Source organism: Halyomorpha halys, unplaced genomic scaffold, assembly GCF_000696795.3.
Source record: "Halyomorpha halys isolate HHAL.00 unplaced genomic scaffold, Hhal_1.1 Scaffold670.1, whole genome shotgun sequence".
Classification (NCBI taxonomy): domain Eukaryota; kingdom Metazoa; phylum Arthropoda; class Insecta; order Hemiptera; family Pentatomidae; genus Halyomorpha; species Halyomorpha halys.
The window spans coordinates 528,675-553,867 of record NW_027106188.1 but is presented as its reverse complement, the minus strand read 5'-3'; the positions used below and the strand labels follow the sequence as shown (position 1 = coordinate 553,867).

At 28.7% G+C, this 25,193-nt stretch overlaps 1 protein-coding gene and 1 long non-coding RNA gene across 6 annotated transcripts in view; one reads left to right on the top strand and one right to left on the bottom strand.

Moving 5' to 3' along the window:
• Positions 1-10,134, top strand: part of rod (rough deal) — a 39,950-nt gene extending 29,816 nt beyond the window's left edge. For all 3 annotated transcript variants that reach the window (XM_014427778.2, XM_067053716.1, XM_014427779.2), the window contains 12 exons: positions 43-158; positions 232-362; positions 1,231-1,358; positions 2,004-2,110; positions 2,284-2,434; positions 2,523-2,620; positions 3,403-3,571; positions 4,306-4,477; positions 5,941-6,129; positions 7,150-7,375; positions 8,884-8,995; positions 9,839-10,134. In XM_014427778.2, coding sequence (XP_014283264.1) covers positions 43-158; positions 232-362; positions 1,231-1,358; positions 2,004-2,110; positions 2,284-2,434; positions 2,523-2,620; positions 3,403-3,571; positions 4,306-4,477; positions 5,941-6,129; positions 7,150-7,375; positions 8,884-8,995; positions 9,839-9,999 — 1,760 coding nt within the window. In that variant the 3' untranslated portion in view covers positions 10,000-10,134. The remainder of the gene's footprint in view (positions 1-42; positions 159-231; positions 363-1,230; positions 1,359-2,003; positions 2,111-2,283; positions 2,435-2,522; positions 2,621-3,402; positions 3,572-4,305; positions 4,478-5,940; positions 6,130-7,149; positions 7,376-8,883; positions 8,996-9,838) is intronic.
• On the bottom strand, positions 146-24,526 carry LOC106685217 (uncharacterized). 3 transcript variants are annotated; one of them, XR_010845190.1, is made up of 3 exons: positions 24,477-24,526; positions 1,211-1,344; positions 146-339 (listed from the first exon to the last, which is right to left on the bottom strand). It is a non-coding gene; the product is annotated as an uncharacterized lncRNA (long non-coding RNA). The 3 variants fall into 3 exon arrangements; XR_001343814.2 differs by lacking the exon at positions 24,477-24,526 and adding an exon at positions 16,078-16,232; XR_010845189.1 differs by lacking the exon at positions 24,477-24,526 and adding an exon at positions 15,299-16,059.
• Between the last annotated feature and the right edge of the window lie 667 nt (positions 24,527-25,193).

The following is a 25,193-nucleotide window of genomic DNA, read 5'->3' as shown; positions in this document are numbered from 1 at the left end:
GAGTAAATTAAACAATAGATAGTCACATTTTATTCTTTATAGAATTGCAGCTTCTTACAAAGAAGGATGATTTGTTTTTAAAATGTTCTCAAATTGAAGCACTAATAAGAAATAGTGATGACTTGGTTGACTATCTAAAAAAAAATGTATTCCAAAAGGTAATTTATTTTTTTTTTTTTATTGAAATCATCTTTGTTAAGTACTCTGAATAATAATTTTTCTTCTGATTAGGTAAATTTTTATTATTATGAAGTTCACATAGTGATTGTTGATCTCATTATCAAGTTGTCACCATCACATCAAGAATTGTTCCGCCAGCACCTTCAATTGTTATTATTCCTAATGTCATATGAAAGGATTAGGTTAGTATCTTAAAATATGTTTGTATAATAATGTAGTATAATTGGTCAACAAATAATTTCAGTTCTATATTTGATGGATGGTAGAGAATTGATATTTAAGGCAGAGGGAAATCTGACAGACTCTTGTAATCACATGGTATGTTTAAAGTAAAAAAGGTCAGGAATTTTCAGATAAATCTTTGAAAAAGTAAGAATGGTTAAGAATTTCAATTATTAAAATTGGTAGACACCATGACTGTTTAAGATGCATTAATTACCAATTTTAACATTTAAAATTATTTTTTATTTAAATATGAACATTTGTAAATTATAGTATATCTTACAATCAATTTTATTTTTAACTTCTATTGAATTTTAAGGTTGTTGTGAAAACAGGTATTGAAATTTTTGGTTAAATACCTCCTTCCATTCTGTTCTGTTTTTCATATATATATTTAAACTAAGAATTCAGTTCATTATATTCTCCTCTGATGCTAAGTTTTTCTTGATATAAAGTAACAATATTTCTTGTCAAAGGAAGTGAATAATAATATTTTTCTAACAAACAATTTCTTTGCACATTACTTTAATAAATCCCATTAATATCAAAAATTATTTTTCTACTGATCGTATAATCTCCTTTATAGGGAGGTGTATATTGTTTACTATAGAAGCAATATGAGAAGATGGTCGGAGATATGGTCAGTAATGATAAGCACAAATAAGTCAATTTGTTTAGAAGTAAGTTTTACTTATTTGTTTTTATCAATACTGTAAGCACTTCCGATCATCTCCTCATAATCCCCTTTATAAAGTTCTTAATTTAGGACAAGATATTTTATTTATGATTTATTTATAGATATAAATACCTAATACTTTCTGTTTTCAGTGTTCTGTCTAGTGAAGAGACAGATAATTGGTTTCATTCATTTCCTGATGTCTCTACAGTACCTCAGATTTCGAAATATCGCCTACCCTTTGCACAATTGCCTCCTGACGATCCCTGGAAAATAATAAGTTAGTATCTCAGTATAGTTCTATATTATTTGGGTTAGGATACTTTACCTTTATAATAATAATATTCTTTATTTATTCTGGGACTGATCCTTTTAGAATAATATTAGAGGCGTTAAATTAGCCTTTAGAGTCTTAGAGTAAAATACAAAATAAAAGTAAACCATCATAAAATATAATGAATTTGAAAAGATAAAAATAAACAACAATAATTAACAGAATATATGAAATAAGATCTGATACAAGTAAATTAAAAATAATAAACGAAAAGGTACGATTACTGTTAATATACAGTTCTACTGCAACAACTTCACACTTAAACTCTGCGGTAGTTTGGACGTTAGTCAGTCATATCATAAAATAAAACATAGCGTATTATTCGTAATTATCTCATCATGATGACACTCAAATATGTAAATCTATTTTCTACTAATACTATTTATTTGAATAACAAAAAAATATACATCTATAGAAATTTTCTCTTGTTCCTTCTATGAATGAGATTTTGTCTTTCTTGTTGACACAAAAATACATTATCATTTAATATTCAAAGCAATAATTGTTAAATATATATGTATTAACAATATTTACAAATTAAATAACCTTTGTACAGTGTTTTTATTTATTGATATTATTTTTGTTTTACAGAACCAGAATTGAGTCTCAAAACGTATAAATTATGGTTAGATGCTCCTATGTGGTTCAGTGTCTCTTTGGACAAAGATGTGATTTGCTCATTCACCATTATGAACTTGGTATGCTATTTGTTGAACAATGTAAAAACTATTGAAAGTTAAAATACATAACTCATTACTGTCAATCTGTTCATTAGGCTGTCATGGCTATGAATTTAGTTGTATAATTAACATTTTTCAAAACACGAATGATTATTTTTTTGTTAAAATAAAAATTATGTATTTGTTTTTAGAAAGGAGAAATACCAAATAATTCTGAATGGAATTTACATTTTCAATATAAATCACTCATGGATGATATAGACGAATGTATTAGTAAGATAAAAAATATAGAAAATGCTGTTGCAGCATCCTATTGTGTTGTAAATTACATAATGCCACCAGGTACATTAAAATTCTTTAAATATAAGTGAATATTCGACAAACCAATTTTATTGTCATAAGAAACGATCGTATACTTTATATTTTCCAGGTGCGGATCGAGTTGATGCTGCTCAGAGATGTTACCTAAAAGCTCAGGAATGGTATGCAATGGAAAAATCAGAAAATGCTAGGATTGGGTTAGCGAAGGTAATGCAATATGCCATTTATAATCGCCTTGTTATAAGCTTATTAATTTATGAAGTAAATTTCAGATATGCTCATAAAAATAGATGTATAGAGTACGTGTGTATGCTTTGTGGACGCTTGCAAAAAGTGAAGTTTATAGAAATCAAACTAATGAAGTTTCAACTAAGACTCAGAAAAAAGTGTGGGTATTTGAAGAAAATGGTGGAAGTATTTTTTAGAGTGAGAAAAGCTGTGGAGCAAATAGTGCTAGAAATGCAGAAGGCTGTCACAGGCAAGTGGAATACCAAGGAATATACATCTATAGTAGTGTAGACTCTCCAGAAACAACGGCATAACTGAACAAGGGGTTTATGGTTATATCACTAAGATAATGCTCCAGAACATCATTCCAAACTTAACACAGAATATTTACTATCACTGGAATAAAGCTATCAGCACCCTCCCTATAGCCTAGCTCTCTACGAGATCGTGCTTTTCCCTCAGGTGAAAAACTAGCTGAAGGGGGGCGTTTCACAAGGGATGAGGACTTGGGATGTCGAGTGTACGCTGAAGAAAGGTGGTAGAACTTCGAAAACTGGTTTAGGATGGAGAAGTATATTTTAGGCTGTGGAAGCTATTATATCAAAAAATTGTAGAAAATGAAGTTGTAATACTTTCATAGTAGCCTGTGCACACATATGTGTTTTATTAACAAATTTATTTTATTCTTATTGTCATTTAATTTATAAAGTTGTCATTCATTGTGGATTGGTTTTTATATTCCTTTTTTTTTTTGTTATTAGGCTGAGAAAAAATACTTGACAGTTTCTACCTATCATATATTATACAAATATCAACTTGCGAAACCAGAATACTTGTCTGTTTCATTACAACCCGCAAATCTTATCACTGCTTTATATCATGATCCTTCAATTGTTGCCAGGACAACAAACTTCACTGCACCTAAACCAGGTCAATTATTAATATCAGTTATTTCATTGAAAGTATACAATTTGAATGTTTTATAATATTAATGTTTGAGTATTTATCTTTACTAGTCACAATAAATTTATAACATGTAATATTATATATTATTTTATTATACCATGATTAACAGATTTTAACATTTGTTGTTATAATTTAATTGATCCAGTAACAAAAATGTCAGTTTTCAAGTTGATAGTTCATTATCACTCTAATAGTCTTAAGTTAATCTGTAATTAAAAGTTTTAAATTTTAATGGAAAAGTGTCAAAATAAATCTGACTAAATGTATTGACTTAGACAGAATAGTCTGCAAAAAGATTTTAATTGTTGGATGTGAAGTGTAAATTTATATTTAAGATTTTCCTTCAGGTTGGCCGAAATGATTTTGACATTTAAAGTAATAATCAAGAATGTTTGAGATAAGTCTCAATGTTGAGACATTGATACAAATTATTTTATTTAAACTATTCTGTTATTATAAGGATAATCTCTAATGTTATGTATTCAAAATTAAAATTTTGTTTTTGTTTGTCTTATTCAATAGTACAGTTCTACTTTATGGTACCGAGCAGAGATTTTTTATATTATTTTGAGTATTAAAATTATTATCACTTTATAAACCAAATAAAAATATTTTAAAAATTATTAACCAATTATTGTTTTTATATATTGCTAATTATATTTCAACTTATGCTTTTATTATATATTTATAAATTCCAGACATCAATAAAGCTGTGAAACGTATTGCTGATTTATATGACATTAAGTTGAAATCTGTTATAACCGAACTATTAACAGATTGGTTACAACCTAATAGTTCATTAAATAATTCTTTCGAAGACAGCTTTGTAGTTCCTTCATCTGCTGTGAATTATTCAGATAATATTATCAGGTAATGTTTCAAATTAATATCTATTTTTTTTTTTTTAGGAAGTCGAACCTATCTAGTAATTATTCTGAAATTGTTATTTTTTTAAACATTAGATTGGTAGCTATTGATACTAGATTAAAAAACTTGATCATCCTTGTAATATAAATTAGCAAATTTGTGTGGCTTAGTGCTGGTACTACTTATGTCAAAATCGTCAAACCTACTTAAAGTGTAAATTATTATATTAAATACTTAGCTTTGGTCTTTTGTCAATTTTTTTTTTATTTGCATGGTCAATATCATTTTGAATATAAATTGAAGACCAGTTATCAATAATGGTTTAAGTGCCAAAAAAGGAAAATTAATTTAACTTTAAAAAGCAAGCTAATAACTACTTTTCTGGTTATTGGTAATGACATTTAGCTTGCCTTTCAAGTTATTGATGTCAAGTCTTCAATTGTTTTTGCATTGGGCAACAGATTCATTATTAAAAACTTGAATTAGGTACGGAGTTGTTGATCCTCCATCATCCATGAACAAGTCAACTCCCCCATAGTCCATTATTAGGTCAAATTATGGAAATAAATATAAAGTTAATAAGATTAGAAGGAGTTCCATCTAAAAAGGTTATAACTGCAAAATTTAAAACAATATTTAACCTTAAAAAGTTTTGTTTTTACTTAATATGACTGGTTATAGCTACAAATCAGTACTTAATCCTTAAAGAAGGAAGATGATACGAAAGAATCTAAAACTGAAAATTTAATTATTTGGTCAAAATAAAGACTTTTATTTCTAAAAAGTTGAAAAATTAAAGTTGTTAGTTAAAACATTTTAAGAGCGAGAGAGAGAGCTCTTCAATAATTATTTTATAAAAACATTTTAGTTTCAAAAATATTAAAAGTTAGTTTAAATACTACATATTACAAGAATTAGGGTTAATTTTAATCAAATAAATAAAATAATAATTTGGAATCCATTTGTCTTCGCTTCACCTGTTGTCTTTGAATTCCCCCTTATCACTTACTAGGTTAATTTTATTTTATTTTTATTATTTTTCTCTAAACTTGTTATTCTACAATATTTTCTGTTTTTTCGTTATATTAAAGTTTCATTTGAAAAGATATTTTAGTTTTGTTTTGTTCAATCAAAAATGTATCAAATTTTAGAGAAAAATAGATGTTTGGCCAAAAGTCCTGCATGAATGTTTATTTTTTTAAACTATTACCTGCTCTTAATAAATAACTATTATTACTTAAAGTGAATAAATAGGCGATTTGTAAATGGGCGGAGATCTCCGATGACACCATTAATAGACCTATGGTGTTCTCTATTGATATATTAGAGAATTGATCTCGCCAAAGAATTTTTTTCATACTCCTATTTAATGAATAAATCATTCAAATTGTCATAATTTATTTTTATACTTTTTAGACATGTTTCAATAATGATTTTTTTTTTTCTGTTAATAATTCTAATTCTAGGGCATGCTATATCCTTATTGGCTATAGTGAAATTCGCCAACTGGAAAACCATCTTGTCAACATTGCATTCGGTCAAGAACAACAAACTAAATCAGCTGGTACAAGATTAAGAGCCCTTCAGTGCCTTAGAGCTATCAATAGTAATAAAGATTTGGAAATTTTGACTGCAAGAGATATTTCTTCCATCAGGTATTCTAATTTCTTTATTTATAATCATTTATTAGATGCCTTTCATCGCCATTGTCCTATCATCATACATATTGCAATTTCTAACAAACCATTTCATTTGTGCAATTTATAGAACAAAAACTGAAGATTTGAAATCTGATTAGCATAGTTATCTTTCTTTGTTGCTGAACCCTTCTAGTGCCAGGCGAAAAAGAGGTGTCTATGCGAAGATAACCAGCCAAATATCACGGATTTACCAGGGTTTGGAAAAAGACTCATAAAAACCAAACAAAAAACAATATTTACATAATTCAAAAAGCAGTGTATTATGAAAAAAATAGAGAATAAAAAAATGATCATAAAGAAAATAAAAATTGAGTTCTCTGTTACAAAACATATTTGCACATACGAAAAGTCATCTTTTCATCATAATTTATGTAGGATATTTATTACTATTTATATATTTTGCATTCTCGATATATTTTGTAGCAAAATAAATAATATTGCATTACAAAAATAATGAGTAACTCCAAGTAAACGCCAGATGGATTATCTCTTACGAAACGTTTTTTACATTGTTGAAAAACTATTTGTTTAAATCATCTTATAATGAAATTAGAAAGTTCTCCAGTAATGCGAATAGTAAAAAGCTGCAAGGTGCAGGTATATATATCGTCTCTAGCACTTTTCATCATTGCACCAAAGGCCAATATATATAAGCCTCCGGCACTAAAAGGGTTAATACAACCTTGTTTTGATACAATAGCATTTCCTTATTTAGTATTCATATTAAAAATACCAATGATATACAATATTCTCCTATTTTAAAAAAAAATTACAATAACTTATTTGTAATAAGGAGAGTCTTTCATTAACTTAATTGTTTCCCAACTCTAAGGTTAAATTGACCATACTGATAAGTGATAAATTAATATTTAGTGTATTCGTACTTTGAAATAGACTATATATTATTTAATTGATGTTATTAAGTACACTTTGCTAAATTATTTTAAAGATATTTGTTTTTTTGTTTTTTTACAGGGATTATATGTTGACTTTGGAATTCATTTCTGATTTAGAAAAATTTGCTTTGGATTATTCAGTTGCTGGATTTGAAAGTTGCTCTAAAGAACAAATTGTCACTACTCTGATTAAACGCTCCTGTCCTGGAGCAATTCCACTTTCTGCAAAGCTTTGCATAACTTACAAAATATGGAATGCGTCTATTTGGGAATCACTACTAATTAATATGACTTCTCTTAGTATGGTATGAAGTTTTTATTATTTAAAAGATAAAGGTTACACTCAACATGTGATTGTATTTCTTAAAATAATGTTTATAATAATATTTCTGGGAATAAATAATTTCCTTGGTTTATGAATCAAAAGCAATAATCTCCTCGACTTTCTTTTAGTTGCCAAAAAGGTGAATCATATGTCTACTTAGTCCCTTACCTTAATTTTAAATTGAATGCTATGAACTATTTGGTATTCAACTCTTAAATTGTATATAAGATTAAAACACATCTTGTCAGTGTGAATTCTCTAGAACAACTGCCATGTGTATATATTGTTGGTAATAATTCTGAGAAGCAACTAAATATTTAAAACAAATTAACTTTTTCTGGCCAGACCTACAAACACCTTGCCTGTGTGAATTCTGAGAAGCAACCCAATCTGCTCTGCCAGTGCCTGATGCGGTCCAATAATGTAAAACAAATGAAAGTTTTTCTTTTTAATTATCACTTTGCTGTCTCTTTATGTTTAAAAATAATTGTTAATGAGTTTTTTCAGTCTTTAATAACTTAATCTACTAATATAATTTCTTTTACGAACAAAAACAACAAAAATTTAAGAGAGAAAATATAAACATTAAATTACATCAAATAAAATTTTGGTTGAGATGACTTCTTCATAATTATTTTCAGGTTTACAGCTACACTTGAAATATTTTTTACATTTATGTGATCATGATCACAATTAAAATAGTTCACTATTTATTTATATTGTCGTATTTGACATTTAGTGAATTTTTTCTAATTTTTAAGAAAATCTTGTACTAATATATGGATTGAAATAATTTTCTCTGGCGAGATCACTAAAGTCTTGCCCGAGTGAATTTTCTGAAAGAACTGACTAAATGTGTGGTATTGACCAACAAATTAAATTCTTTTCCTTTCCATTATCATTTTGCTGTCTTTTTATATTTAATATTCATTGTTAATTATTTTTTTAGTTTTAAAAACTTAATCCACTTCGTACACATAAAATAACACAATTTACAAGTTCTTATTCCTGTTATATATCACTGATAACTAGTGTATGGCAATCAGTATTTATTTTATCTATACTACATTGTTCTGGATTCTTAACAAAAATCATTCAAATATTTAGATTTAAACCCATAAATTAAAAATATCATTTCACATAGAGATGATTAAATAAATTTTATACTATGCATCCCTGTCTTCTTAGTAACGGAAAAATAAGAAAGAAAAGTCAAAGAGTTAGGTTATAAAGTGAGAGTTGAAATGTTGAAATTCTGCTGCTATGAAAATCAATCATAATGACACAGATTATGAAGGTACGACTGATCGGATAGTTTACTGAACCAAGGAATTAAAAGTGTTTTCATAGGTATGGCTACACTCTAAGGATTCCAAAGAAAGTTGTTATACATATTTTATATATATATATATAGTTGATCTATTTTCCTAATGTTATATGTCTTACTTTATTATTCTTTTGTATTATTGTCTTTTTAATTAATTTTAGGTCAAGGTTTTAGAATTCAGCCTTCCAGAATTATCTCATATGTCCGATCAAATAAATGAAAAAGTTTTGATTTCTGCTTGGGAATGTTTGATATTTTCATTATTATTGAAAGGTATGATTATATTCTTTGGTTGTTATATTATTAGCATCACAAATTTTTATTTATTAGAAATAAAATAATATTTTATTGAGTAAAAGTACATTCATACCTTTAAGTTAGTGTGACCATGTTTTTCTGACAATATTTTAAGCTATGATTAAAATATTACAATGTAGTTATTATTGTTTGTTTAACAATATGTGATGACAAGGAGTGTTAAAATTTATCTTTTATTTCATTAATTAATTAATGATCTTATATAAGAAGATTGTTGGGGGGAGGGTGCTGTCGGAGAAGAACATAAATAACTTAAAAACCTATTTATTGGTGCCAGAATTTTCAGCTTTCATCAGAGCTAAGAACAAAAAACTAAAAAATTAAAATTAAGTAAATGGAAAAAACAAATAATAAAATTATGTATGAAACTCTAGTTAGTAAAGATATATACAAAATGAAAATTATTATTTTATTAATTGTTCTTTTCTCTTACTTAATTTTAATATTACTCTTCTCATACAGCCTTTATCTTCTTTTAATATTTGAACTATTAATGTTAGTTATTTTATAATCATTCTATATATCCTTCTATTCATTGGTTGTCATCTTGTTTCTTTTTCTTAGCCCTGATGGAGGCTAGAAATTCTGGCCGAAACATTGGCACTAATAAATACGTTTTAACTTATTTGTGTTCTTGGACCGCACCCCCAACCATCTTCTGATATATATTAACCATGGTCAACTATCTTCTCATTATTTAATGATTTTATTTGATTAATTAATAAAATTATTTGCTTTATTAATGCATAATTCATCTATAATTAATTTGTTTGATTTTTTTTCTCTTTTCATTCATAGTGAGAGGTGGAGCAGAATATCTAGAAGAAATAGATAGGTGTTTTGATCTACTTCAGTCCTGCCCAGTTATGTCTAATTTAAATCTGGACAAAATTATTTTACTTTTTAAAGAATTGGATCGCCATGATTTAGCTGATTATGTATCGAAGAGTAAGATGTAAAATAAAGTGTACATGAAGAACTTTTATTGTAAATTTGTAAAAATGCAAAAATATTTAAATTATTATTTTATATGTAATTTTTATCTTGATAGTAATGCAAGAAATATATATTTTTTTAAATTGAGAAATTTATCCAAATAAATATTCTTATGAAATTTTGCAAATTGTCATCAGTTTCATTCTCTTCTTTTAGGTCCCCTTAACCTAAACTTTAAATAATTTGTATTTATTAGATCAAGAATATTATAGATTTTTTCTTTAGTAAATGTTTTGATATTTTCATTATTTTTGAGAGGTATCAAGATTGCATTTAGTTGTGCGCATAGAAGCATTAGCTTCAATTACTTTTATTCCTTTTTTTTTTTTTTTTTGTATAATCAGAAAAGTAGAAGAATAATGGAGACCCATCTCGGCTTCTTTGAATTGTTTCAGAACTTATCATAGTGCTATCTTGTTTAGTTTTTAAATTAATCCTATTTTATAATATTGGTAATATCATTGACTATAGATGTAATTCATGAAGTTGATTGGATGGTACAATCAATAAAGAAAACACTTAGACATAAGTAAAATTATTTTTAATGTATACTGACTTTTTTGTCTTATTTGTAGAACCTCACAAACTTATCTGTTTCTTTAACGAATCTTCCTACCAACTTCTTTTAATCTAGTTTTAATATCTTCCAATATATTTAGATCTATGTAAAAATGGTGAATAGAAGAGGTGAATAAATAAGCAGCTGTTCACATAATTCAAGGAACTAGACAAGAAGATTCAGAAGTTGTAAAGGCCTTTAGCGAAACTGGTTCAACTATTATCTACTTAATTTATCGTTATATATATTTCTAAGTTTATTTATTATTATTTTATTTTTATGTTTCTCTAAGTTATGGTTGTTATTTGGTTTTTGAGCCCATGAAGGCCTGAAATTCAGGTTGAAATGTCGGCATGAACCAATAAGATTTTTATTTGTATATTTTTGCTGAACACACCCCTGACCATCTTCTCTTATTAATCTTCATTCAATTACAACTCATCATTGAATTTACTTCATTCTATCCTTCTATAACAGCAGTAATACAAAGAAGTTGGATCCTTTACAAAATTAAAGTTAACATTTTAAATGATCTATTATTTTTGTGGTAAAAAAATTAAGGTAAATTGAATGTACCATCTATAATTGATAGTTATGGTACTATATTATTTATTTTTATGACTAATAAATATTTTTTTTATTTTAGATGACTAAGTAGTTACAGGACTTGGACTTGATTATTTTCAGATTATGGTTTTCTACATCTTTTCTATTTTTTCTGATCCCTCAAACTGATCAACTGATGAAATATTTGAAGTTATTTTTCAAAATGGCATCCTCTAAAGTATCTCTAATTTTTTTAAAATTAATTAATCACCTCACATTTTTACCAGTAGTGAAAAATGGACAATAAAAATTATGGAAGGATTTGATAATTAACTTAAGGAGATCAGAGGAAGAATATTTTTTCAGGTTGATAATACATTTCTGGATATAAAAGTAGTAATATAGGAGTAGAAGTATTATGTGTCGTTAGAAAGTCAATAAGAGGGTCCTGAATAGAGAACAATTGATGGTATTGGCATAGAACCTTCAGCTTCACTCTGCCTTTTTTGTTATTATTATTATGAAATAAAGTATTTTAATACATCTATTTAATTAAAAGTATTTATTTAAACATCTAATCTAATAATTTATTTAATTAAATTTCCAGCTTTGCCCATATCCCAATAATGGACCCCAAGAATGAAGTAATCCGAAAAGTTAAATTTAATGTTTAGCAAACGTGCAATTTTTCTATTGTATTTTCAACAACTACGTCTTCTGTACCCGAAAATGGACCCCATGAACGAAGAAAAACAAAAAGTTAAAATTAATGGATAGGTATTAGTTTAAATATGCTTTTTTTTTAATAAATAAATTTCCTTTAAAATTATTTATTTATTTAAAAGTATATAAGTACTTTTAATTAAATAAATCTGTTAATTTAAATAAATTCGTTATTTAATCAAATTCCCAGCTCAGGTATGTGATATACTGAATTAAATATTAATTTATCATTATAATATATAATTATCAAAAAGTAATAAGATTTTTTTATACCTGTATTAAATCACTAAACATTTTTTTATTAATCTCTCTGGGATTCATTTTTAATTTGTGCTGAGTATGTTATAGCAGGAAAGTTGTACTTTAATCTTTCAATGACAAGGAGGAACATTGAACCCTAAGCTGCTGGTTCTAATGAAGTTCTAAGAACTTGAAAAACGCTCCTGTTTTCCTCATACAATTGCATCGTGCTCTAAACCACGTTCAGGGCCGTCTCTGATCGAGTGGAGACCCAAGGAATGAGTGCACTCCAGATTAGTGAACTTATTTTCTGAAAAGCGTTGCGTTGTCAAGAGGAATGAACAACGTACTAATTAAAGTAATTATGTTATTTTAGAGAGTAACAAGCACTTTAAAAAAAAAAAGTAAATGTTTACTTTAGATCCTCCATTTTTTTTTCTCATCTCTCTAAAACATGAATTAGTAAATTGCATTACGTGTATGTTACATAAATCAAATTGAATACAACCGTTTTTACCGTTGGTACTTGAAGGTATACATTGAAATACTTGGCTGAGGTTTGAGGTGTCCACTTTGTGAGAATTCTGCTAAAATATTTGGAGGTGTATGGGCATTCTCCAAAAAGGCGGCAAAGCATTAATAATTGATCATAGTGTACGTCGATAACCCGAGTATTGACGACTCTTTATCTTAGGTTACAATATACGACGTTTTTCAGCTGCAATCTACACCACGTTAACGTCTAACTTATATATTAACTTGGATATCGATATTTAATACATCTTTGATGTTTACGACCGACGTTACTCACGGCCTCTTGTTCTTTTTTGGACTATTTAACTCTACTGTCTGACACTCTTCCGTATTAGATATTTAATATCAGAATATATATTACGAAATAAAAATACTAGATATTACATATTTATCATATCATTAGACTCTTTAACTAGAAAAAAGTAAGTAGCTAAGCAAACCCAGAGCAGGATGTGTCTCATCAGATCTCAAAAAAATCTATGGCTAGTAAAAAAAAATGTAAGTCTAAGTAAATTCCGAATACTTTTGGCACTTGATGTATGTATATAGTGCCAGAAACAACAAATTTGAAAAAAAAAATACATAGGAAGAAGAAATAACTCCAAATTTAATGAAATTTAGTTATTAAAAAAAATAAGTGTAAATATTGTACCAATGTATATAGTTTATTTATTAATATATATTTTGTAGTATTTTAAGACAGATTAGTATGCTGTGTTGTAGCAACTCACTGTATTTGGACAGCAGATATACTTTATTGACAGGAAGCCATGTCAATAAAGTATATCTCTACGGTTTGTACGTATCAAAACTGATGAGACCTTTCACCTTCAAAGATTTAAGTTGTGTTCTTCACAGAATGGTCACCACAAACTTTAGATAATTATTTCACTGGACACTTTTGAGTACCTATAGTAGAAAAATATTGTATTCCATTTGATTTATGTTTTTCCTACGTATGAAATTTAGTAATCCATGTTATGTTTTCTTTTTCAGAGGGATCGAAAAAAAAAATGTATAAAATACGTATCACGGAACTTGCTACTTATAAATGAAAATAAGAATAAACAAGATCTTTGATGTTTTGTTTTATACAGAATCAAATAGCCTTTTAAATGAGTGGCTATAATGTTCTAGAAGAGGTACAGTTTTCGAGTTATTCGAAAAACTATTTTTTTTTTTTTTTTTTTTTTAAGTATTAGATATTAGAAATAATTTTTTATACACCAGAGTTCCAATCCAGCAATATTCCACATCTATAGCAAAGGGATAACTACCATAAATATTATCAAACTTATTGCAATTATTTATTAAGAAATGGGAGCGTTCCTATTTTCATCTCATCCAGGCGAATTCGCTCTACCTTGTATAAAAAAGTTTCACTTAAAAAATGTAAAAAAAAAAAAAAAAAAAAAAAATAGGAATAAAATTCTTAAAAATATAACGATATGTTATTGAAAGTTGTTGAAAACATAAAAATACTATTCCTAATTATGTATCATCTTATTTTTAGACCCGCGCTATATCAGAATCCGGGATAAGATGAGAGTTATGTCCAATTTTGAAATTCCGACTATATTTTTCAAGTTACAATTTAAATTAGTAAAAACTGAAGAAATCTTGCCGCTTGTTATTGAATATCAGTTATGACATTGGTTTACCACAGAACAATTGTAATTCACGGTGAACAATATTTTTTAGTTTTTATCGTTCTGTTAATCATTTCCCGGTACTGATTATATGGTAGTAGTGGGAAACGGTTTCGACATAAGTCTTGTGGTTATCAGACAATTTTAATATACTGTTACTTAAAGGAATAAAATTACTTTAAGTAAAATGTACGTTTTTCCACATAGTTTACACTTTTAATTTACTAAATATTTGCTTTTAGAAAATACTACTATTACTACTACTAATTTTTTTTTTTTTTACAGCGACATCACACAAAATGGGGTAAAAAACAACTTACTTTTTCTTCCTCTTGGGCTCTTGTACTTCTCCGTCCGTAGGCGTGTTACTAGCCTACACTATTTTGTTTTAGTATTATTTCGATACTTGGAATATTTAACGTATAAATTATTTGTATCATACGTGGGATATTATAAAGCTATAATTTCTTTCTTGTAGTTGGCAACTTTTAGCTAAAATGGGCTCAACAGAAATATCATTTATATCTTCGATTTTATACTTTTTTAATCATTTTCTCGAAAACAGATCTAACAATTTCTATTGAACACGTCATATCAATGACCAATTGGGTGGTACTTAATATCACTTGATTCTTATCATCTCTCAAATAATCTGACAGGATTTAAAAGCTGAATTTAAAAATTGAATAATTATAAATATGTATTTGTTAATGATAAATCTTTATAAAAAAAACTCGACCTGTTAAAAAATACATGAAATATTTTCACTTTTCAGTATTATTTTATCTATTATGACAATAAAACCAAACATAGAACATAATATCCAATGTCATAAACCCATATTAATTAGACCATACTATATAATTAAACATAAATTTCATCATGATCTAAAGAAACGAACAGAAGCTTTTAGAACTACTTTATATTTAGGTGAATTGACTTAATTGGAAAATACGAGGGTAAGTCAAATATTATCCGCAATATAGTTATAAAATCAAATAGGAAACTTACAAGTACATCATTTTTAGACATAGTCCCCTTGCTGTTCAACTAACTTGGTCCATCGTTGTACAAGCTTCATGATGCCCTCATAAAAGAAGGTTGTCGGTTGAGCTGCGAGCCTGGAATGCACCCCTTCTTTCATTGCTCCGTCCGAAGTAAATCGACGGTCCTTTAATGCCTCTTTGGGTGGACCAAACAAGTGATGGTAAAAAGGGGCAAGATTGGGACTATATAGAGGATGAGCCAGTACTTCAAAATTAAGGAGTTTCTGGATTGTTTTGGGACCCATCTTGCTCAAATTTTATGAAACCCAAGTCTTTTGTGGATGATTTCGTAGGCAGAACCGTAACTACTTTCCAGACGATGTGCCACTTTGTTAATAGTTACTCGCCTGCCTAAAGAGAACCACTTCACGTGAACGCTCTGTTTTCTTCATTTGTGGTAGTAAATGTTCGTCCGGCTCCTTCATCGTGCGTAACACTTGTGCGACCATTTTTTAATTTTTCAATCCATTCGTAGACACTCCTTAGTGGCAAAACACTTCCTGTACTTTACCGAAAGCCCTCGATGAATTTCGGCCCCTGATACGCCTTCCGACCACAAAAACCGGATCACTGAATGTTGCTCTTCTTTGGTGCAAATAGAAAGCGAAAACGAAACTAAACTAGCAGTTTGAAACTTTCATAGACATTACAACAAATAAACAAAGCATGCGTCATCAACGCAAAACGGCAGTGCTACCAACATAAACAAAAATATAACTAAATTGCGGATAAATATTGACTTACCCTCGCATATTCCGATAGCTTCAAGAAAAAATATCATACTGGCAAGTAATGAGTACATCAACTTCGCGTTCACTTCAATTTTTGTGAGATTTGGAAATATTCTTCTTCTCTTTTTTAAGGAAAAATTTAGGTCATGGAACAAATTCGAAAATTGAAAGTCCTAATAGTGAATGTTGAAAAGAAATATAGTTTTCTCCTTTTTGCCATTCTTATCTCTCCCAACCACTTCAATCACTTTGTTAAACACAAGGAAGTGATCGTTAATGAAAATACCGACATACTTTTCATTCTCTTTCACTTCCTTGAGTCAGCCGGAGAGGTTAAAGACGGAAATTAAGGAGACAACGTATTTTCCGCCTTCTAATGTTTCCTGATCACCTTTCAGCACGATTTTTTTTTTTTTTTTTGAGGATGTATTGGCGGGCCTTTCAACAAATATGTTAGGGAGTAACCGAAACCTATGTGAGAGGTGTAAAAAGTATTATACTGATTGGTATGTCCCATCAAAAGTATGTTTTTTTCATTCAAACTATGATGTTTTATACAAATTCTTAAAACGATTACACTAATTTGTTTTTAGGTTTCTAATAAAGTGAACGCTGGTACTATCGACTTCTAGAGTCACAGTTTCAGGGTACCATCGCTAAAGTCATAATTTCAAGGTATCATCCACTTCTAAAGTTATAGTTTCAGCTTTATGACAAGGCTAGGGAGTGACACAACAAGCATTATATATAACAATTATAAGACTAATAAAGTATATTCTAGTTAACAATTAATCATTGGAACTTCAAAGTGAGAAATAAATGTTGTTCTAAAACAGGATAATAACAGAAAAAAGAAAATAATGGTTGATGATCATTGAAAAGTTTTGTAACTAAAATAGCACCAAAATGAGAATGACCCAGATGTACTTAACTTAGTATACAAACCAAATATTAACATATTGAAAGGAAGATAGTAAATTTTCCGAAAATTTCTGTTAGTAAAATTGAGAGAATCGTTTTTTGGTATGAAATTTGGATTTATTAAATCCTTTCATTTTTTAATATACTAACATAAATTTAAATTATCTTCGCTGCCTATAACATAAGGGAATGTTAATTTTAAAAAAACAAAAAGATATATTTTGCATTAAATCTACACAGGGATGTCAGTTTTTAATCAATATAATAGATAATTTTCTCATTTATGTTTATTACGAATTTAAATTTCGCTCCCACAAATTTTTTCCAGAAATATAAAATCGCCTAAAAAAAAAAAAAAAAAAAAAAAAAATCGAATTCTTAATATTCTTGTACTCAACAATTTTTTTTCGCCCGGGGTATTGTTTAGGAGCATCCGCTATTAGTCCAATTGAACAATTGAAACGTTTTCTAAGGAAATCATTTAGCTTTCAAGTTCACAGCTACGATGAAATCATCGAGTTCATGAAAAGAATTTCAGGTAAAGAGCCAAAGTACGACGATTTGTACAAATATAAATCTAATTAATCGAAAAATAAATTTAACGAAAAAAATCATTTATTACCAGTTTGTAAAATGGACCAAAGGACATTTAGTACAAGGTGCTTGTACCAGCTAATTGCCTTTGTCCCATCTATAACTTCTTCTATATAACTCTTTCTTAAATTTAAAACTTGTATCAACCACTTCTCTTCTTTCTTTCATTTACATTTGCAAACTTTGAAATTGACCTGAGTGGTCGAAACGTTGGAAGGTTTTTAAAAGAGTAAAGTTGAGAAAAAAGGATCAAATTTGTTTTTAAATAAACTAGAATATTAATATAAAATAATATTAAAGCAAAACATAATCTATAATAAGATTAAACAAAGTAACTCAATAAACTAAATTTATTTTGTTAAGAAGGAAAAATAATAAATAAATATTTGCCATATCTAAGTGCATCTAGGTGTGCTTTTCTCGTGACGTTTTGTTTTTATCTAATAATCCCTTTATGTTGATTCAGTCTGGTTATCTTCAATGAGAATTAATCGGGCACTACTTTGCTAAATATCTTTGATTATAAATATAAATATCAATATGATCTTGCTAGACATTAACAGTTTATTATTTACATGTCAGGTGAAGTAATAAGAGTTCGGTTGAATCATTAAGCCACGCCCTTGAAGGCAAATTTACGTTGAAGTTAATAGGAATTTCGCATATTATTTTAATTATCTGTAAGGCATTTCATTTAATCGGCTGTTGTGGAGGAGGCCCTGGTTCTTGCAGGCAGTGTAGTGCCATAATAATAATATTATAGAACATTCTTATTGAAAACTAAAATTCATGGTGATAGGTAGACGAGGAAAAACATGCGTAACGTATTAACATTTTTACCTAAAACGTATATACTTTGGCTATCTTATGAAAAAAATATAATGAAAGGAGTTGAGATAGCACAGAACTCCCGCAATGAGGAAAAGGTTATTCCAAGAATAGAAAATTGTGTTACATCACTCATTAATTTCTGACCAAGACACTTCTTGGTAGCTTATTGTGAAAACATACCCGATTTATCAAATTACATTAGGAAATTGCATAATATCATTACATTCGTAAAACTTGTAGAAATCTCGAGTACTCTGTGTGAATAAGAGATAATCGAAGATTTCTTGTTAATAAATCAATAGTCACAATGCAAATTCTGTTTTAAGTTGTAGAACTTCCAAATGATTCATGATATTTTTGCCAGTGTCATTGATTGTAGAAGTTCTGAATAAATAAATGTAAAATTATAGGTTGATAAAAAATAGTTAATATGTAAATACCTGAAATATTTTGAGTTTTAATGTTTTGTACTTCCATGTTCTTGAGAATACTAGACCCATTTTACATTAACCTAAAACTTTTATCTGAGTTCGGGCCAGATCGAACTTACCGTTTCCGAAACAGAGTTATACCGAGAAAATTACGTTTACACATGCCTAAGCAATAATAGTGTAAAGAATCTGATAAAATCGATATATAAAAATAAAAATCTATATTGATGTCCCTATACTTTTTTGAACCACTGTCCGTATAAATATGTTTGTCAGATGTCCCACTATTCAAGCAAAGCAGCGATATAATAAACAACATAATAATAATAAAGGGTTATAAAGTACAATAACTAAAATAAAGTACAATAACTAAAATGATGCAATTAAAACATTAGGTAAAGGGAAAAACAACTAATTAATTAAGAATATTAAAAGGTAAGAGGACAAAATAAGATATAAAATACAATAAATAACAAGAACTAAAGGTATATGAATAATAAAAATAAATACAGTAAATATGTAGGAATTAAATATTAAACTAGAACTAAACATAGTAAATTAAGTTAAAAATACTATTACATAGTTTTATAATGAAGAGGTACTATTGGGGTATATATTATTATGTATTTTACAGTATATTATCATTTCATGTATTCATTTGTTAAATAGATAAATAAATATATCTAATTGTTAAAAAGGCGGAATTATAACCAGTGTCCTACTATCCTAGTGCTCCTTGTACAAGGGCCCAAGTGGAGAAAAAAGGCAGTTCCTTCACCCCAATTTCTGATTACTTTAATTAAAACTATGTAAAATTACTAGCCGAATTTTATGAGTCTGCCAATTATAGGTAGGAGGAATAAAAATTGGCGGCTGTTTCAAAACATTAAAAAAAAATAATTTTTCATTCGGAGCTCTATATCCTTAAAACTACCTACGACGTCAAAAAACCTAAGATAACATAATTTAAAGTAGAGTAAATTTTCTAAAATATGAGCACTAATAGAGCTATTTACGTTCAGTACCTCCCGAGAACTAGCTTTTTAAATTGCAACATTTTATAACAAAAAAGCAATCAATAGTTAGTCAATTTATTTTAGAAAAACTATTTCCCAGGAATCATTGGACGTACAGATATACTTTACCTCTAAAATTAAAGCTGGTTTAATATACTACAAAGGAGTAGTACTTTTGATATTTGACAAGATAAATTCTCAAAATGTTTATTTCCAGTTGTTCGGGCAAACGTATGAAAAAATATACCTCAAAAACCATAAGACGTAAATATATCTGCCAGTACTTAAATTAAAGCTAGTGTAATGTACTATAAAGTAGTTTATGAAGTTTATCTCCGTAGGAGTAATAGTTGTGAGGATATTTTCATAAATTTTATCTGAACAACTAGAAATTAACATTTTGTGAATTTATTTTGTCAAATATCATAAAAATGACTTCCCCTACACAGATAAACGTTATAAACTACATTATAGTACATTTAACTAGCTTTAATATGAGTGATATTAGACAAATATACGTCTCATGGTACCTGAGATAGGGATTTTCCACAATAAATTCACTAACTACTGATTTTTCAGTATATATTTCATGAAATGTTGCTTTTTGAAAGACTGTATCCGGGGAACTATTGGTCGTAAATATGTCTATTAGCGCTCATATTTTAGCTAATTTACTATTTCAATTCTCTTAGGGTTTCTAGTGTTGTTGGTAATTTTAAAGATATAGAGCTCCGAATGAAATTTTGTTTTATACGTTTTGAAACAGCCGTCATTTTTTATTCCCCCTACCTATACTTGGTAGACTCTTAAATTTTGACTAGTATTTATACATAGTTTTCATTAAAATAATAAAACGTTGGGGTGAAATAACTGCCTTTTTTCTCCTCTTGGGCTCTTGAGTATTTTACACAGCCATCTTATTCTTCACGATAATATAATCTGATATCTACCGTACAGTTCCCGTTGTATAGCCTTCTAAATCCTCCCGTTAATTCATTTTTTTTTTCGGTCCGAAAAGTTTACGTAATAATTTATTTTCAAAACCCTTGAGGCGCTGTTCACCCCTTAATGTAAGAGGCCACGTTTCGGATCCGTAAAGAACAGGAGGAAGGATAAATTTAACAAATTTTAACTTTTAAGTCTTTGGATAGAAGGTGCGAGCGAAGCAGTTTCGCAATTGAAAAATAACAAGCATTTGTCACTACTAATATTTTATCATAAAATTATACATATATTTTTTAAATATTTATTTATTGCTATTTACAACTGTAAATTATAATACATTTAGTAAATCTGTTCTCAGATAAATTGGAGTGTTACAGGCGTGTAGAGAAACTACCCATTGGTAGCACTCTAATGACGTTTTACATTTTGCAAGCCACCTTCTTTTCAGGCGCCTCGGAGGATTGTCAAGAATGGAAGAGGAAGCAAAGTTAGAAATTAGTGGGTTTGGGTGGCTAGGGAGTTTATAATGGAAGGAGTGAAAAATTATATTAAATTAAATATGTACCGCTACAACCTACGAAGTGTCAAGGGTCCAGTTATTTGTGAGGAAGGGCTGTTACTTGACCATCGGTTGTGCAAAGAGGTAATTTGGTCAGAATAATGCTCGACCGCCAGATCTTTACCCAATTAAGGGTACCCACTTTATGAGGTTGGGAAGATCCTAGTGTTTGAAGCATGCCCTCAACCGAATTGCCGGACACACTTCACTTTTGGTTGGCTGGTTGGGTTGGAGTGGACTGTATAATTGAAAAATGAACATGATTAAATGAAAAATAAAATTCTATTGTTTAAGTTACAAATGGTGTAGTGGGTGGCCGAAAGAAAACATTTATGATTAAAGGGTTAGTAAAATTTTGAATGACAGGGCTATAGAAATTGTAGATAATGAGGTGGTTGATGATGATTACCATGTGGTGGTGAATGTTAATGATTGCCATGTGGACTTACTTCTTCTTTCCTCCCTCTGCATCTCTAAGCCTCTCTCCTCTCTACTTCTGGGAACAACTCAGAGAGTTCTACTCACTCATGGTAGACAAAATCATCAGGAATCATGAGAGACAAAAAGGAATAATGAACTGCTTCTACCAGAAGACAAGATGGCTCTCACCCACTTTAGTCTGGGATGTTTCTCTTCACAGAGTGCGCTGGAGGAGGTGAGATTTGGCTGTTGGCCACATGGGGCGCTAATCCTATATTGTAGGCTATTATGCCATGATGTTTGATGGTGGCCCTTCCAATTCAACCTTTCGGTTGCCGTAGGTTAACCGGAACACCTAGAGTGCTCTTGAACCCACAGAGCTGACTCAGCAGCTACAGTGAAACATATTATAATTATCTTCCACAGCCGGATTCGAACCCGGGTCCTTGGAGTTATGAGTCCATTTCCTTACCACTGAGCAGCTCACACCCACTAAATTTATATTACTAGAAGTTAAAAATCATTGAAATAGCCTAGAGAAAAATAGCTGTGTGTATTTCCGCCTAATCTACAACATATTAACATAATTTTATATAATACTCATAAATTAATTAATTCTAGAAATAAATTTGTTCTATTTTAGTAAATAAATACTAAATTGTATCTTACTTGTTCCTTAAAAATATTGAAACTAGATAAAACTCGTAACTAACGAATTGCATAGTATAAATCTCAAATTTATTTTTAGCAATTAATCAGTCAGGGATTACTAAAAGTGTTTTTTATTGATAAGTAAGCGTCTTGTGAAATTTCCTCTTCTGCGGTGAAAGTAATGGAAAGGAATTCTGATTGATTTACACCTTTTGTAATCCTCTCTAATTTAATTGATTTATTTTATCCTTTATCTTTTTCAGGAATTTAAATCCTTTTTATTAATTATTTATTCATTATATTATCCGAACAATGTTTTTGACTCTTCTGCCCATTATCAAGTGCTAAAAATAAAAATATTTACATCAACAATCTTACAGTTAGAATTAACAAATTTTACATTGCATTTTAATGATTTTTTTTTTATACATTCACATACAAATAATTTAATAATTTATTATATACACATCCAAGGGCGTACTGAGAATCAAAACTAGGGGGGCAAGCCATTGTCTATCAGGTTGTGACATTTCAGCACGGAAAAGGCGAATGAACCAAAATGTTAAGAAAATTATATATAATTGTCACAGTACTTTATTAGTTATTACAACCGGTATTTACTTGAACAAAAATGTATTTTCATTAAATTAATATTTTTTTCTCTTCTGGGGGAGGTGCAGTTGATCTCTTCTGCCCCCCGCTGGGTAGGCCCATGTATACATTCATTTTACTAATTTATAACCATTTCCAACTCTAAAATCTTTCGAGACTAAGCTAAATTTCAAAATTTTAAAATGCAATGTAAAATTTGTTGATTGTAACTGCATGTTAATTGTAAATATTTTTATCTTTAAAACTTGATAATGGGCAGAAGAGCCCGAAAAGCTGTTCGGGTGACATAATGAATAAAAATATAGTAAAAAGGGTATAAATTCCTGAAAAAAGTAAAGATTAAAGAATAAGGTTTAAAAAAAAAGAAAAACCTTTGGAATTTAGATTTTAGAATTATAACTGATTATTTATATTTAATTTAATTATTGATTTATATTTGATTATATATCTTTGTCTTTTAAGTCCAAAATTGTCTAATATGATAATATGGATTTTTATTGATCTTAAACCGAGTAAATATAAATAATTTTTATACGGCTGTATTCAGTTTGTAGTTTTTATCAAGAGATAACCAACCCATTTTTTTCTAGCCATGATGGGGGTTAAGTTTTCGCTTCGTGAGACAGATACTAAAAAAATTGTCGATCTCATCCCCCTGGGTTTGAATTGGCGCCGCAGCAGTCACGTGTCAATTAAAGTCAACGCTCCAACTCCCTAGTCTACAAACGGCCCACGTACAGAATTCACTACATTCGGTACACTAGTTTCGCTTAAGTGTGCGTAAAATATTTTTTGGCGCACCTATACACTTTTGATTTGGCCCAAATTCGGAGAGAAGTTGAGTATCAGTGTGGAAATGATTTAGTACTAATTTTTCTTCATCCTGCCCAAAAGTATTTTTCTTAACACACACGGTTCATTCTGTAAATTTTATTCTAAAACGACTAATAAAATTTGTTTAAAAAAATGATCAAATTTATTCTTAAATCTTGAAATATAAGCAATTGTGAAAAAAAAAAAAATTATCTGTTACTCCCATTTTCCGACAACCAGCCCCTACAAAAAATAGAATGCCTCAGGACATCACTAAAAAGATAAACCCGCAAAAAGTAGCACACATATACTAATTGACAGTACGTGAATATACTGAAATTTACTAAACTTGTTTATTGTATATATGTTAGTTTTTAAGCAATTGTATTAATTGTCTATTTTTTATTTATTTATTTACTGTATTGAATTTGTTGTCTGATTATTCTTTTTATAATTTCCTGCTGTATAAAATCACAAATATGTAAAAAATAAAATTCAGATTACTTCACTGTATCATGGAAAAGATTTTCGCACCTTAACATGTACCATGTATCAATTATAATCTTTCTTGTATACATAAATAAATAAAAAGGACTATATAAAAAAAAAAATTACTCACCTATCTTACTCATTAGAAATGGTATGGAATACAAACAAACCTATGTACTAGGTTGACTTCTTATTCATTCTTGAATTTTTTTTATTATTTTTTTTTTAATCTGATATCAGTGGATAGGTATAAAAAAGAATTCATATAAAAAAGGTGCAGTTTGTAAAAGGTTAAGAGTTTCCTCCTCCTTATCTAATATTTATAGTAGTGTATTAATGCAGACGTTTTCCCGAAAGACTAAAGAATGCTTAAGCTCTCCAATCCAACTGAAAACGATCCATGATATCTATTGTTGAAACTATTATTTATTTTTTCAATATTTTTTTACTTTCAATACAAGTTGATAGGTACTTTATTATTTTTTGGAAGGATTAAAGTGTATAATCGGCCAGTGAAGTTTCCTGGTTCTTATTACAACCATTATATGAAATAATTTTATACCAAGTATTGAAGTTATTTTTATGATTTTCGGGAAAAAAAAATATAAAGACAAGGGAAGGCAAAAATTATGAACTTTTTTTTTTTAATTTTTCTGTTGCTATAAAAATTCGTACTTAGGGTTCCACGAGGAATAAGGAAGATAAATTTTGTTCCTGCCAAGAATATAGCAAATTAACAACAGATATAGAGTCGTACAATCGGAAATTCAGCTTTTCCCTTTCGAATCAGATGTTTCTATTTTTCTTATTTTCTTCTTCAGTTATTCATAAAATTCTTTATTATTAT